Source organism: Miscanthus floridulus, chromosome 17 (assembly GCF_019320115.1).
Source record: "Miscanthus floridulus cultivar M001 chromosome 17, ASM1932011v1, whole genome shotgun sequence".
Lineage (NCBI taxonomy): Eukaryota > Viridiplantae > Streptophyta > Magnoliopsida > Poales > Poaceae > Miscanthus > Miscanthus floridulus.
The window spans coordinates 33,755,596-33,768,764 of record NC_089596.1 but is presented as its reverse complement, the minus strand read 5'-3'; the positions used below and the strand labels follow the sequence as shown (position 1 = coordinate 33,768,764).

Sequence of the window (13,169 nt, the reverse complement as noted above, 5' to 3'; positions counted from 1 at the left end):
GTCTTCAAATCAAGCAATTGAAGGATGGTACATTTGTGAGTCAAGGCAAGTACATCAAAGACATGCTCAAGAAGTTTGGAATGAATAAAGCAAAAGCCATTAGTACACCAATGGGAACAAATGATAATTTGGATAGTGATGCAAGTGGCAACATGGTGGATCAAAAGTTGTATCGCTCTAGATTGGAAGCCTACTCTATGTGACCGTATCAAGGTCGGACGTCATGTTTATTATGTGCATGTGTGCAAGATTTCAAGCCTCACCAAGAGAAAGTCATTTGAAAGCTACAAAGAGAATATTGAGGTACTTGAAGCATACACAAAATATTGGTTTGTGGTATCCCAAAGGAGCAAAGTTTGAGCTTGCTGGATATTCGGACTCTGACTATGCGGGATGCAAGGTCAAAAGGAAGAGCACCTCGGGCACTTATTAATTGTTGGGAAGATCACTTGTTTCATGGTCATCAAAGAAGCAAAATAGTATTATATTATCAACTGCCAAAGCCGAATACATATCCGCCGGTAGTTGGTGTGCATAAATTCTTTGGATGAAGGCCACCTTGAATGACTTTGGAATCAAGTTCAAGAAAGTGTCATTGCTATGTGACAATGAGAGTGCTATCAAGATAATGAACAATCCGGTTCAACATGCAAGAACAAAGCACATTGATGTCCGCCACGATTTCATAAGAGATCATCAACAAAAAGGGACATTTGCATTGAGAGTGTGGGCACCAAAGATCAACTTACTGATATATTCACTAAGCCACTTAATGAGAAAAAGGTTTTTCAAGCTAAGAAATGAGTTGAACATATTGGATTTCTCAAATATGTGTTGATGCAGCCCCACTTATATGACATGCCTCTCCTTCGAGCAATCCAAGGTAAAATTGATTGGCATGGCATACATTCTTTACTAAGGACTTGTTTAGTGCATCTAGTCATTCCTCATGTTTTATAGGCTCATTCACAAAAATCAAATGAATTTGATACTTGTATGGTACCACTATTGCTTCTATGCTTGACTTGATCTAGTGGTAGCATATGACATGTTTGTGGGCGTGTGAACCTAGTGTTTGATCTAGAAGATAAGCTATAAGTGTTTAACTCAACATGGTCAAGATAACCCTTAAAATGAGGTGTCAAGAAGCTTGTCCTTGGATCAAACCAAGTTAAATATCTTTGGCAAGTATTCTAGATTAGACCAAATTTAGGAAAATGATCCTCACCCCATTAATTGACATTGATAATCATAACCTATCTAAAATCGAACCTTTGTGGTCATAGATGACAAAGGTGGAGAAGTAATGCGCAAAGATAGTAAAAAGATGACATAGGGGGAGAAATATGAAAAGTAAGGGGATCAATTAAAATTTGAGCACACAAGTAGGGGGAGCAAGCTCATAAACTCGATTGATGCATTTGAATGAGCATTTCATATGTTTGGTTGCATGGCACAAGTTTTAATTTAAAATTCCATGCTTGTGTGGTGTATGCTAGTTGTAGGCTTGAATGATGAAATGAAAAACTAGCATGCATAGGATGATAGTTAGATATGCCTTGCTTACTTGCTTTGCTTTCACAAGTGGTACTAGAGCCTTGCATATAATGTTGATCTCACGAGATATCTAGTGTTTGTGTTTTGCAAGTAATTCCAAGTGATATCTAACTAGCCATGGTGCTAAGGATGGTATATTTGGTGCACTCCAATTGGTATCACGCTTCAAAGGTCCATCTCTTATACGTTAGCATCATTTGATAGACATTACTCTCCCACAACTCTAATCCATGCATATGTGCAAGTTTCAATCAAAACTCTTAGCACATATGTAGGGGGAGCTAACACTACCAATTTGGGTTCATGAAACTTGTCCATATCCTTTTATAAATGGTAAATATGCTTGGGCAAGAAACATGGATTTAAATGAATTTCAATCCATATCTTTGTGAAAGGGTTGTCATTAATTACCAAAAATGGGGGAGATTAAAAGCTCTAATTTGGTTTTGGTAAATTGATGAAACTCTAGGTGCTAACCCCTTTTACTCTAGTGATCATGAGATAGGGTAGCACATTCCAAGTAGTGGAGCAAATGATGAAGATCATGATGATGGTGGCGATATCCATGGTGATGATCAAGTGCTCAGGCTTGGAAAACAAGAAAGAGAAAACAAAAAGCTCAACCCAAAGGTGATATCCATAGGAGCTTTTGTGTTTTGGTGATTGGGACACTTAGCGAGTGTGATCACATTTAGGATAGATAGCCGTACTATTAAGAGGGGTGAAAGTCGTCATGAAATGCGGTTATTTAAGTGCCACTAGATGTTCTAACTCATTGCGTATGCATTTAGATTCTAGTGAGTGCTAACACTCTTGAAAATGTTTGTGAAAATATGCTAACACATGTCCACAAGGTGATACACTTGGTGGTTAGCACATTTGATCAAGGGTGGCGAAGTTGGAGTTGATCTAGGGGCGTCGGACACTGATCATTGGAGCGTTGGACTAGCCTCTGACTGGGTTCGATAGCTAACCCTAGCATAGGGGCTCGGGCATGGAGCGTCGGACCCTACAGTGTGGTGGCATCGGACAGCACACGTGCACTGTTCCTCTACGTGAGAACTGGCATGGTGCGTGCTGGCCTGACACGTGGAGGCGTCGGACCGAGGGTTGTGTCCGACGGTTGGTGTTGGACCGGTCCATCCATTTTTGTGCTCTCTAGACCTTACTAGACCATGTCGGACCCTCCTTGTGTGGAGTACGATGGTAGGTCCGATGGTTGGGTCCTATGGTGTGATCAATGCGTGGTAGTGGACTGTTGGCGGCAACGGTCGTTTTGATTTGAATGAGGTTATGTGGCAACGCGTGGTTGGTTGTGACTGGCATCGGACCTCGGTGTTGGACGGTCTGACGCCCCATATCTGCGGGTTCGATGGTCACTAAGTGGCCTAACGGTCACTAGCTCTTGGGGTGTCTATTTAAGTGAAAGGGCCAGCCTTGGGCGCTCTCTTGGCAATTTGACATATTTCTCATCCCCTAGAGCTGAGCTAGTCCTCTCCATCCACTCCTACTTGATTGATTCATCAGTTGGTGAGATTGGAGAGCATCCAAGTGCATTGCTTTGAGTGATTGCATTTAGAGGCACTTTGTGATTGTGTTTCGCTGCGGGATTCACTTGTTTCTCTTGGTGGTTGCCGCCACTTAGACGGCTTGCTGCAGCGAGGATCATCGAGCGGAGGAAGGTGATTGTCTCTGGCTCCGATCGTAGTGATTATGAGGTGTTCTTGACCTTTCCCCGATAGAGGACCAAAATGTACTCTAGTTGATTGCTCGTGGCTTATGTGATCCTCATCTTGTGTTGGTTGTGCGGCACTCAATTGTGGGTTAGGCGTGTGATGCCTATTAGCGCGTGAACCTCTAAGTGAGTGAATCACCACAACGGGGATTAACTTGTCGGTAAGCAAGTGAACCTCGGTGAAAAATCTTGTGTCATCTTGTCTCCGAGGAATTTATTTGGTATTTATTGTGATTGATCGATGATCTCTTGCTACGGCGGTATAAACATCACTACCTCTCTTGTATTTACTTTCCTAGTGTAGTTAAGCTCTTTAGTGTAATTAGTTTTGAGAGCTAGCTTGTGTCTTGTCTAGTGGTTAGTGTGGCTCTTTCGTTAGTCTTTGAGAGCACACTAACTTAGTGGTAGTGACTTAGCCTCTTGTGTGATATAGAGATCATAGATAACTAGAATTATACGCCATGTTCGCTTGGCTTATAAGCCATACTTTTTCAACCAACGAACAGTATTTTTCTTTCACAACAAATCAGCCAACAGTACTTTCAGCCATGGCTTATTAGCCAAGCGAACAGGAGGCTTGTATTTTTAGTAGGCTAGTGCAATACTCACTTCTCCATTGAAGGGACCGTGACGCCTAAGAGGGGGGGGGGGTAAATTAGGCAACTTAAAATTCTAACTCTAAAATATGGCCTCGTTTTCTACCCTTAGCAAAACCTATGCAAAAGATAAACTATCTAAATGTGCAACTATGGTTTTGCTAAAGTGTTGCTATCTCTACCGCAATAGAAGTAATGTAATCAATGTAAGTGCGGAAGTTAAAGAGCAAGGTAGAGATATGCAAACTCCCGTCGACGACTCCAGTATTTTTACCGAGGTATCGAGAAGCATGTAAGCTTCCCCCTAGTCCTCGTTGGAGCCCCTCGCAAGGAATCCCTCGCAAGGGCCAAGCTCCTGGTCGGGTAACTCCGTGGATAGCCTCGGGCCTTCCCCACGCGCACGTGGGTCTCCGACGTGCCACTCGGCAAGCCTCTTCTGGATGCTCCCCACCATCTTCACTATCAAGCTTCCGGCCGAAATGCCGCAGGCCTTGTTCCCTCCAGTACATGGTGGCGGCCACACCACAAACACGGTTGGTGTGATCTCGCAAGACTACAAGCCCCTCCAATGTACAACAATGGTGCTCGCAAGCACCGGGTAGCAAGAGGTATGCAAATCTCACTAAACACTAGGCCTAAACCTAGAGCAAGCGCATGAGCAATGGTCTAATCAACCTAAGCACTTCGCAAAGCACCTACGCTAATCACCTAATGAATCACTAAGCTCTATGTAAGTGGAGATTACTAAAATGGTGTATCAACACCCTTGGTATGTTTCCTTAGCTCCACACCTTCAAATGGCCGGTTGGGGGTTGTATTTATAAGCCCCACTGAGAAAGTAGCCATTGGGGTCGAACTCCTGCAATTTTGCTACTGACCGGACGCTGAATTTTCCTGACCGTTGAGCTAGCAAAACACTGATCGGACACTGGCCAACGTCCGGTCGCCTGCCACCGGACACGTCCGGTTGCAGATATGCCGCTCTGAAACCTCTCTGTACTCGATCGAGCACTGTGTTCCTGCGTCCGGTCGGTTGTCGCCAGCGTCTGGTCCTTGCGTCCGGTCGCCTGTCTACTGAGCCACCGGTCCAGCGTCCGGTCGTCTCTGTGAGCTCGTTTCTTCGCTATCTTGCATACGGCTTGGTTCCTATCTTCATGCTTGGACTTTGCTTGATATCTTAGGTCTTTTCTTGTGCTCCTAATGTCTTGCTTAAGGTGTTGATCATTGGATCATCATGTCGCCTTCGTCCAAGTCTTGTCTTGCACCCTATTGAACTACAAAACAAACACTTGCAAATTCATTAGTCCAATTTGGTTGTGTTAGTCATCAAACACCAAAATCCAAAGTAAATGGGCCTAGGGTCCATTTTCCTTACAATCTCCCCCTTTTTGGTGATTGATGACAACACGACCAAAGTAAGCAAATAATAAAATTTTGAAAAATAAAAACTATCTACTTGCTAGGATGCAATGCAAGGGGCAAGGTTATATGATGCTAAAAAATTCTACTTAGATATCAATTGAAGACCATCTTGCCCTTGCAAATGTCCCCATGTGCCATTATGGATTAAAGTCTAGTTTCCTATAAGATCTCCCCATTACTTAGACTAATCCATAATCCACTAACCTCCCTTTTCTCGGACCATTACTACTTGTATACAAAGTAATGCTTGCTTTTGGTCCTCTAAATTTCTCCCCCTTTGGAATCAAACACTGAAAGGGAAGACATTAAGCACAAGGGAGGGTCAAACTTTGTGATCCTTTGCATGTAGAGTGGAATAGATCATGAAATTTGACTCACATTATATAGTTTAAGCTCCCCTAAATATATGCATACATATGATAGAAGGGAAAGTATATGCATAATTAGCAATTTATTGCACAAGGGAATTTAATCTATATAATGCATGGAGAAAGCATATAAATATCAAAATGAAATCAACATGATGATATTAGTTTAGAAATACCACATGTGGAAACCACTTTTATTTCTACCACTTGCAATAAGTGGTGGATACTTGAAGTATAATGCTTTGCTCCGGGGACACCATTTTCCATGCAATGAGACTACTACACACAAGATAAGCTTGAAAAGGTGTTAGTCTCAAAGCATTCAACTTGTAGATTAAGCTCCCCCTAAATTTGTGCACAGAAGTGTTGAATACTTGTAAAATTTGTGCACATTGATTTAAGTATCAAAATACCACTTGAAAGATGATATTTGGGAGAGATTATCTACAATTTGGACTTTGGCACATATTAGATAAATAATTGTAAAACAAGCTATGTGCCGTGCTCCTAAACAATTTTAAACCATGTAGGTTTGCTCCAAGGGTTGATAATAAAACCGAGCAAGCCTACCATATGATATACCTATTGAATGCATGATAAAAGATTTAAGCATGTAAATGCAAACATAGGCATGAAAGATAATTAGATGCTTTAAGAGTATATCAATTGAAAAACAATACCAATTAAATTGAATACTAATTGAAAGTAATGGCATCTAGTTACCTAACATGGGAAGGGGAATTTGGGTCCATAGTATTCACTAACCCACTTGGCAATGATTTTGTCCATCATGATGCACCCCATGAAATGCACCCAACCTTTGCCAAGTCTCCAAATTCCCCATAGTCCAACAGACTTCTCACTTCCCTTTCGGGATCCAAACCTTCTTGGTGCTCTTCATGTTTGAAATAATTTCCTTTGGCACCCAAAAGTGTTTGACCCCATTGTTGGCTTGCTTGTTCACCTTGTTGGCCACCACCTTGTCATTTTTCTTCTTCTTCAAGAGATAAGGTGTGGAGGCCTTCTTGTCCACCTTGTTGGTGTAGGTGTTGGAGAGATTGCTAGTTTGCTTTTTCTCCTTCTTCTTTGCTCCTCCCCCATTCTTCACCTTGCACTCATAGGATTTGTGACCTTTCTTGTGGCACACGTAACAAGCCATGGTTTGTCCTTCATCAAGCTTCTTCACTCCCTTGACGGTGTTATCTTGATGAAGTTGGGTTTGCTTCGCCTTGCCTTTCACTTGAGTCAAGTCCTTGGTAAGGCAAGCTACTTTTTGCTTGAGTTGCTCATTCTCCTTTGTAACCTCTTGTGTGCATGTATCTACAACAACTTTCTCAACATAAATTTGGTTGCACAAAGGTGAGTCTAGACATAAATCATTACAAGAAGTAGATGCATCCTTTTTAGACATGTTAAGGATAGAACTTTTCCTTTTAGATGCCTTGGTGGGGGTTGTGCTAACAGCTTCAAGATTAGTAACTTTATTAGTTAGCTCATCACAATGTTTGCACATGATTTCCATTTTAGCAAGCAAACTATTATATGCTTCTTGTGAGCTAGCTAACTTTTCTTTTAATTTTTCATTTTTCTTTACAAGTTGCTCATCATTTATTGTGCATGCATTTGTTGTTGCACTAGCCTCAAGCTTCTCAATTTTAGTAGATAGTTCAACATTGATATTAGCAAAGTTCTCATATTGTTCAAGCAAGGTTTTGTATGCTTTTTGTGAACTATCTAACTTTTCTTTTAAACCGTTGAGCTTCTTTTGTTGACTAGTGATACCTTTAGCATATTTAAGATTTTCTTGCACAATTTCATGATAAGAAGGCATATCATCATCACTATCACTCTCACTAGAGAAAGAGGTTTTGTTACCTCGTGCCATAAGGCACACACAAGAAGAGCTTGATGATGAGTGCTTGTGTCCTTGCCTCTTGCGATGAAGTTCTTCTTCACTTGAAGAATCATCCCATGACCTTATTGACGTGAGGGCTTAATTCTTGCACGCCTTCTTCTTTGTCTTAGGTGTGGGCTTGTTTAGACAAACTTCCACAAAGTGCCCAAACTCGCCGCATCCATAGCATCCTCTCTTTCTTTGCTCGTTTCTTTGATTAGTGAAAACGAGGTCTTGAGTTTTGATGGGCATACCCTTGACATTGAGCCTTATGATCATCTTCTTCACCTTTTTGATAAGTTTAATTGATTCTTCATCAAGGTCGGAGGTGGAGGATGAAGATTGATCATCATCACTTGATTCTTGTTCATTATCATCATCATCATCCTCATCTTCTTCTTCACTTGAGGAGCTTGAGCTTGAGCTTGACTCAACTTTCTTGCCCTTCATCTTTTTCTTCTCGCTACAAGCGAGAGCTTTGCCTTTGCTTGATGAAGATGCTTCTCCTTGACCCATCTTACGTGACATTTCAAATGCCATTAGCTTGCCAATGACAATGCCCGGGGTCATGGTGCTCAAGTTCTTCATGTTGTGAAGGATGGTGATGATGCTTGCATATTTCTTTTATGGTAGAACGGAGATGATCTTTCTCACGATGTCCGCATCATCTAGCTTTAATAATCCTATTGAGTGGAGCTCATTGATAATTAGATTCAATCGAGAATACATATCACGAACAAGCTCATCATCATTCATAGCAAAGAAATCATAATTTTGCTTAGCTAGACAATGTTTTTGCTCACGGACATTACTTGTGCCGTCATGGAGCTCTTGGAGTTTTAACCAAATTTCATGTGCCGTATTTAAGGTGAACACTTGGTTAAACACATCCATGCTAAATAATTCAAACAAGCAATTCTTAGCTCTAGCATTAAAATACATTTTTTTCGTCACTCTTTGTGGGCTTTTCGGGATTCTTAATAGGTTTCATCCCGTCACGAGTGACTCTCCATACACCTAAATCAACCGCCTCAAGGTGGCAATCCATTCTAGCCTTATAATAAGGGAAGTTAGTGCCGTCAAAGTGCGGAGGCCTAGAGGTATCCATCCCAACCACTCTAAGTAGCGTCGGCTCAACGACGGTTAAGCCAAGGGTCCAAAAATGAGCCAACCGGCTCTGATACCAATTGAAGGGACCATGACGCCTAAGAGGGGGAGGGTAAATTAGGCAACTTAAAATTCTAACTCTAAAATATGGCCTCGTTCGATCCCTTTGCCCTGGCGATGGCTGGACTCGGTCGTGGGCTAATCGATCGCTCTGTGTTCCTGCCGCTGACGGTGCATATGCTTGCTGTTCAACAGGATTAGGGGGTGTTTGGTTGTCCCTCCTAAATTTTAGTCGTTGTCCCATCGAATGTTTGGACACATGCATGCAGTATTAAATATAGACTAATTACGAAACTAATTGCATAGTTTGCGACTAATTTGCGTGATGAATCTTTTAAGCATAATTAGTCCATGATTTGACAATATTTTGCTACAGTAAACATATACTAATGGCGGATTGATTAGGCTTAAAAAATTTGTCTCGTGGAGTACTGACGGATTATGTAATTTGTTTTTTTATTAGTATTTGAATACCCCATGCAACATTCTCCCAACATACCTCCTAAATTTTAGTCACCGCATCCAAACACCCCCTAGAATACGCTCCAGGCCGCGTATAGCTGCTTCCCGAATAGAAAAGTTCATACTCGAATGTAGCACATGCACGTACCCTTTCGTTACTGGAGTACTCTGTAGAAAAGTTCCTAGAGCGCGGCGAGCCCCGACCGCTTCCAGGGCACGCCGCCGATCTCTATCCCGACCTCGAGGCTCCGCCCGCCTGGGCAAAGGGGGGCAGCGAGCTGGGCCTCACCTAGCAGGGAATGCGCGGCTGTGGCCGGGAGCTAAGGCAGCGGGAGGACCGAGATCCGGGGGGTCAAACTGTAGCAGCGGACGCCGCCGCACGAACGGGACGATCCAGGCGGACTGGTGGAGCTAGCTGCGCGACTGCCCAGCCGGAGGCAGGATTCGGCGCAGGAGAGCACTGGATTCGGCGCGGCGAAGGCCGCTGCGGCGGCGGCAGAGGGGAAACGCGGCGGCGGCGGCGGGCGGAGCGCGACCCAATGCGGGAGCAAGCGACTGAGCGGATGCGGTTACCTGGGGGTACGAGGCGTCATTTTGCCGATCGGTAAAAAAATTAGCCGAGATAAGAGCTTGGCTAAACTTTAGCTCATCAATTAATGCATCTGTTTGATTCCTAAATGACTAAACTTTAGCAACTAGTTGTTTGTTCATTGGATGCAAACGAGCCCTTAGATGCGTGCGCTGGGGGCTGCTTATTCATGGTCTCCCAGTGGGAAGTGGAGACCCCTCTGAAAATGGCAAACCCCGGCCAAAGCTGCCCGGTCAGAGCCGTTTGAGCTTTTGACCTCGGCTGTACTGTCTCTGACGTGTCTGTGTGGAGCCATCTTCGTTTCCACCTGACCGATCTACGTAGATCACGACGGGTGGAAGTGGAATTGGGGCTGGTCAGCGTTTGCCATCGTCGTAACTGTAAAAGGCCATGTGTGTGTCCCCGATGGGCTGCTTATTCATCGGCTGCACTCCGTCTCCGCTCCGTCGGCGAACCTTCCGGCGGGGCTGGACCACTGGAGGCTCCGATGACACATCTGATGACGTACGAAGACGCTCCTGCGTTGAGTTCTGACTCGTGGATTACTGCGTGCATGCATGCGTAATCACATTTGCAAGCCGGACTGTTGACCAAGCACAACATCTCTCCGGAACATTAGGTGGCCCTGTGGCCATCACGTCGGCACTTTGGTCATAAGAAACAGCTTTCAGGCAGCCCCATCTTTTGTCAACGTATTACGCACCTTGTCAATGTTCAAACCCACCCCTGACACAACCAAAGTCAGGTTGGAAACGCACTACTCCGTACGTGCCCACCTTGCCCGTATACTCCCTCTAAATATATGTCGTTTTTACTTTTCGAGAAATAACTTTGACTAAATATATATTAAAAATATTAATAATTATAGTACATAATTAGTATTATTGGAAAAATCTTTGAATATAATTTTTTAATAAATTTATTTAGAGATACAAATGTTGCACGTATTTTTACAAATCAAGTTAAAATTATGGCACGTACATCAACGGCGTCAGTTATTTAGGGACGAAGAGAGTAGCTACATATACAAGGACAAAGGTCAGAAGCTTTGATTCTGTCGACCTCAACCAACACGTACGACTCATGAATATACTTTTGCATGTTTCCCTTCTTTTTTTTCCTCTTGATTTGAGGATATTATTATTGTCGTTGTTTCTGTCGTCGGGTATTTCCGTTAGTTGACCGGAAGAAGCTATGTCCGGTGGATCCTGGGTCCTCGTTCGATCCCTTTGCCCTGGCGATGGCTGGACTCGGTCGTGGGCTAATCGATCGCTCCGAGGACCAGTGATGATGGCAATGGCAACCATCCATTCTGAAGACCCAAGCACATGGACAAGCCAACGGCTGCGCTTAATTAACTTGCAAACAACGGCTCGACGTTCGCCTAGAAAACCTCATGGTTCGCCTTTTTTTTTCACTGGACCACCACCAGCAGCAGCTAACCACTGAACCCGCCATGTATATTCCTGGGTTGATACGAGCCACACAAACTCTCAGGGCATCTACAACTGTGGTAGCTACGTAGCTTACGTAAAGGTGAGAAAAAAGCAAAGACTGTTTTATATATTTTTATTTTTTTTACGTACTATTAGACCCACATGTTTCTCTCTTAAATTCTTAGACTACGTCAAATAGATTAGCTATTTGTTCATCGCTAATGCCTACTCTCTTCCCTATTTTTTTACTATCTATGTCTGGCCAAATAGCTACTCCCTCCGTCCCACATTATACGCACCTTTACCGTTCAAAATTTTTCCCAAAATAAACGGTCGCTATAGGGTCTCAGAACTGGCAGAGCAATAGCTGGCAGCTGCAACTAGCTGTGGACCAAATCCATGAAATAAAAAATCGACATAAAAAAATAGGAAAACTCTCTCGTCCACTCGTTCACCGGGCTTCCAGAACCCACTCCAGAACTCACTATGTGGCTTCTTGCTCATCCCTTCCCCGTCTACAGCACTAGTGTGAGAGCGCTCCTTCCACCATCCACTCGTTTGCATGCGCATCTCTTCCTCCGCCGCACCATCCACTTGTCCCCCTTTCCCTCCCATTCGATCAGTTCCGTGCCGCTGCGTAGGGGCTAGGCCCCGTCGGCGCTACGCCACCGCTGAGCAGGGTCTGGGCCCCATTGGCGCGACGCCACCGCTGTGCAGGGGCTTCCCGACGCCACCGCCACGGACAGGCTCTGCTACGCTGTCGCGCAGAGGCTGGGCATCGCCACGGCGTCACCACGCAGGAGTTTCGCGCCGCCATGGATTTTTTTTTTAATTTTAACCCTTTTTGAATATAATTTTAAATCTAACACTGTCAGTTTTTTTTAAACTAACACTTTTGGCCGCGCTTATTGCCATGGCGCGGCCAAATGCCTGTGCCGCGCCATGCATGGTGGCGCGGCAGACGCGTTACGTGGCGGCGACCATCACCGCTGACCGCTGACATGGTAAGGCTCTGCCGCGCCAACGATCTTGGCGCGGCAGTGCCGCGCCCTGATCCATGGTGCGGCAGAGCCCGGTATAAACGCCGCCGCTGCCTCCTGCCCGAGCAATCGGTGTTTCACGAGAAACATAGCAGTGCCGCCGCGCCTGCCCGCGGCCGAGGACGCTGCCCGCCGCGGCCGCGTCCACCCATGCCAACTATCCCGCCCGCGCCAGCAAGGCACCCGAGGCAGTAAGCGAGCTCCGCCCCTCTCTTCCTCTCCCTCTCTCACCCTAGCAGAGCAGAGCCGAGCTCCGCCGCCGCCGCTCGCGCACGCGCCTCCACCAGTCGCCCTCGCCCGCACGCGCCTCGCCGAGTCCGCGCACAGACGCCCGCGCCGCGCTGCCACCACGCCCACGCTGGCTGCCCACGCCCCGAGGCCACACCACGCCACCGCGGACGCCCCGCGCCCCGAGCCCGCCGAGCACCACCGCGGCCACCCCGAGGCCGCCCCGCGCCGTGCCACCGTAGACGGCCCGTGCCCCGAGGCCGTGCAAGAGCGCCACGTCGTTGCCCGCAGCTGGCCACCCACGCCCAGGTCCCCACGCCGATTCCTGCGCCCACGCCACGCCCTCTCCTCGCCTTGGCCTTGCCCCGCCTTGCCGCCCTTCGCCGCCAGCCCCGACACCTACAGCGGCCGGCCGTGCCACCACCGGCCTGGATCGTCGGCCTGACCCACACCCGTCGTCCGCTGCGACTCCATCGGCTTCCGTGGATCAGTCGTTGGAAAGGTAAAAATTATGAATATACAATGTACCTACTTAGTTGGTATTTGTTATTTACTAGTTAATGTGACGATTCAGGTAGTTGATTTAGTTAGTGATCTAGTGAGATATATATATGTAGATAGATAGAAACATAGATACATAGGTACATAGATATAGTTAGATAGGTACTTAGATAT

At 45.4% G+C, this 13,169-nt stretch overlaps 1 protein-coding gene across 1 annotated transcript; it reads left to right on the top strand.

The window, feature by feature from the left end:
• Positions 1–9,500: 9,500 nt before the first annotated feature.
• On the top strand, positions 9,501–12,939 carry LOC136515520 (uncharacterized). The gene is made up of 2 exons (XM_066509086.1): positions 9,501–9,780; positions 12,362–12,939. The coding sequence occupies exons 1-2, from the start codon at positions 9,501–9,503 to the stop codon at positions 12,937–12,939; spliced, it is 858 nt and encodes a 285-aa protein (XP_066365183.1).
• Positions 12,940–13,169: the final 230 nt, after the last annotated feature.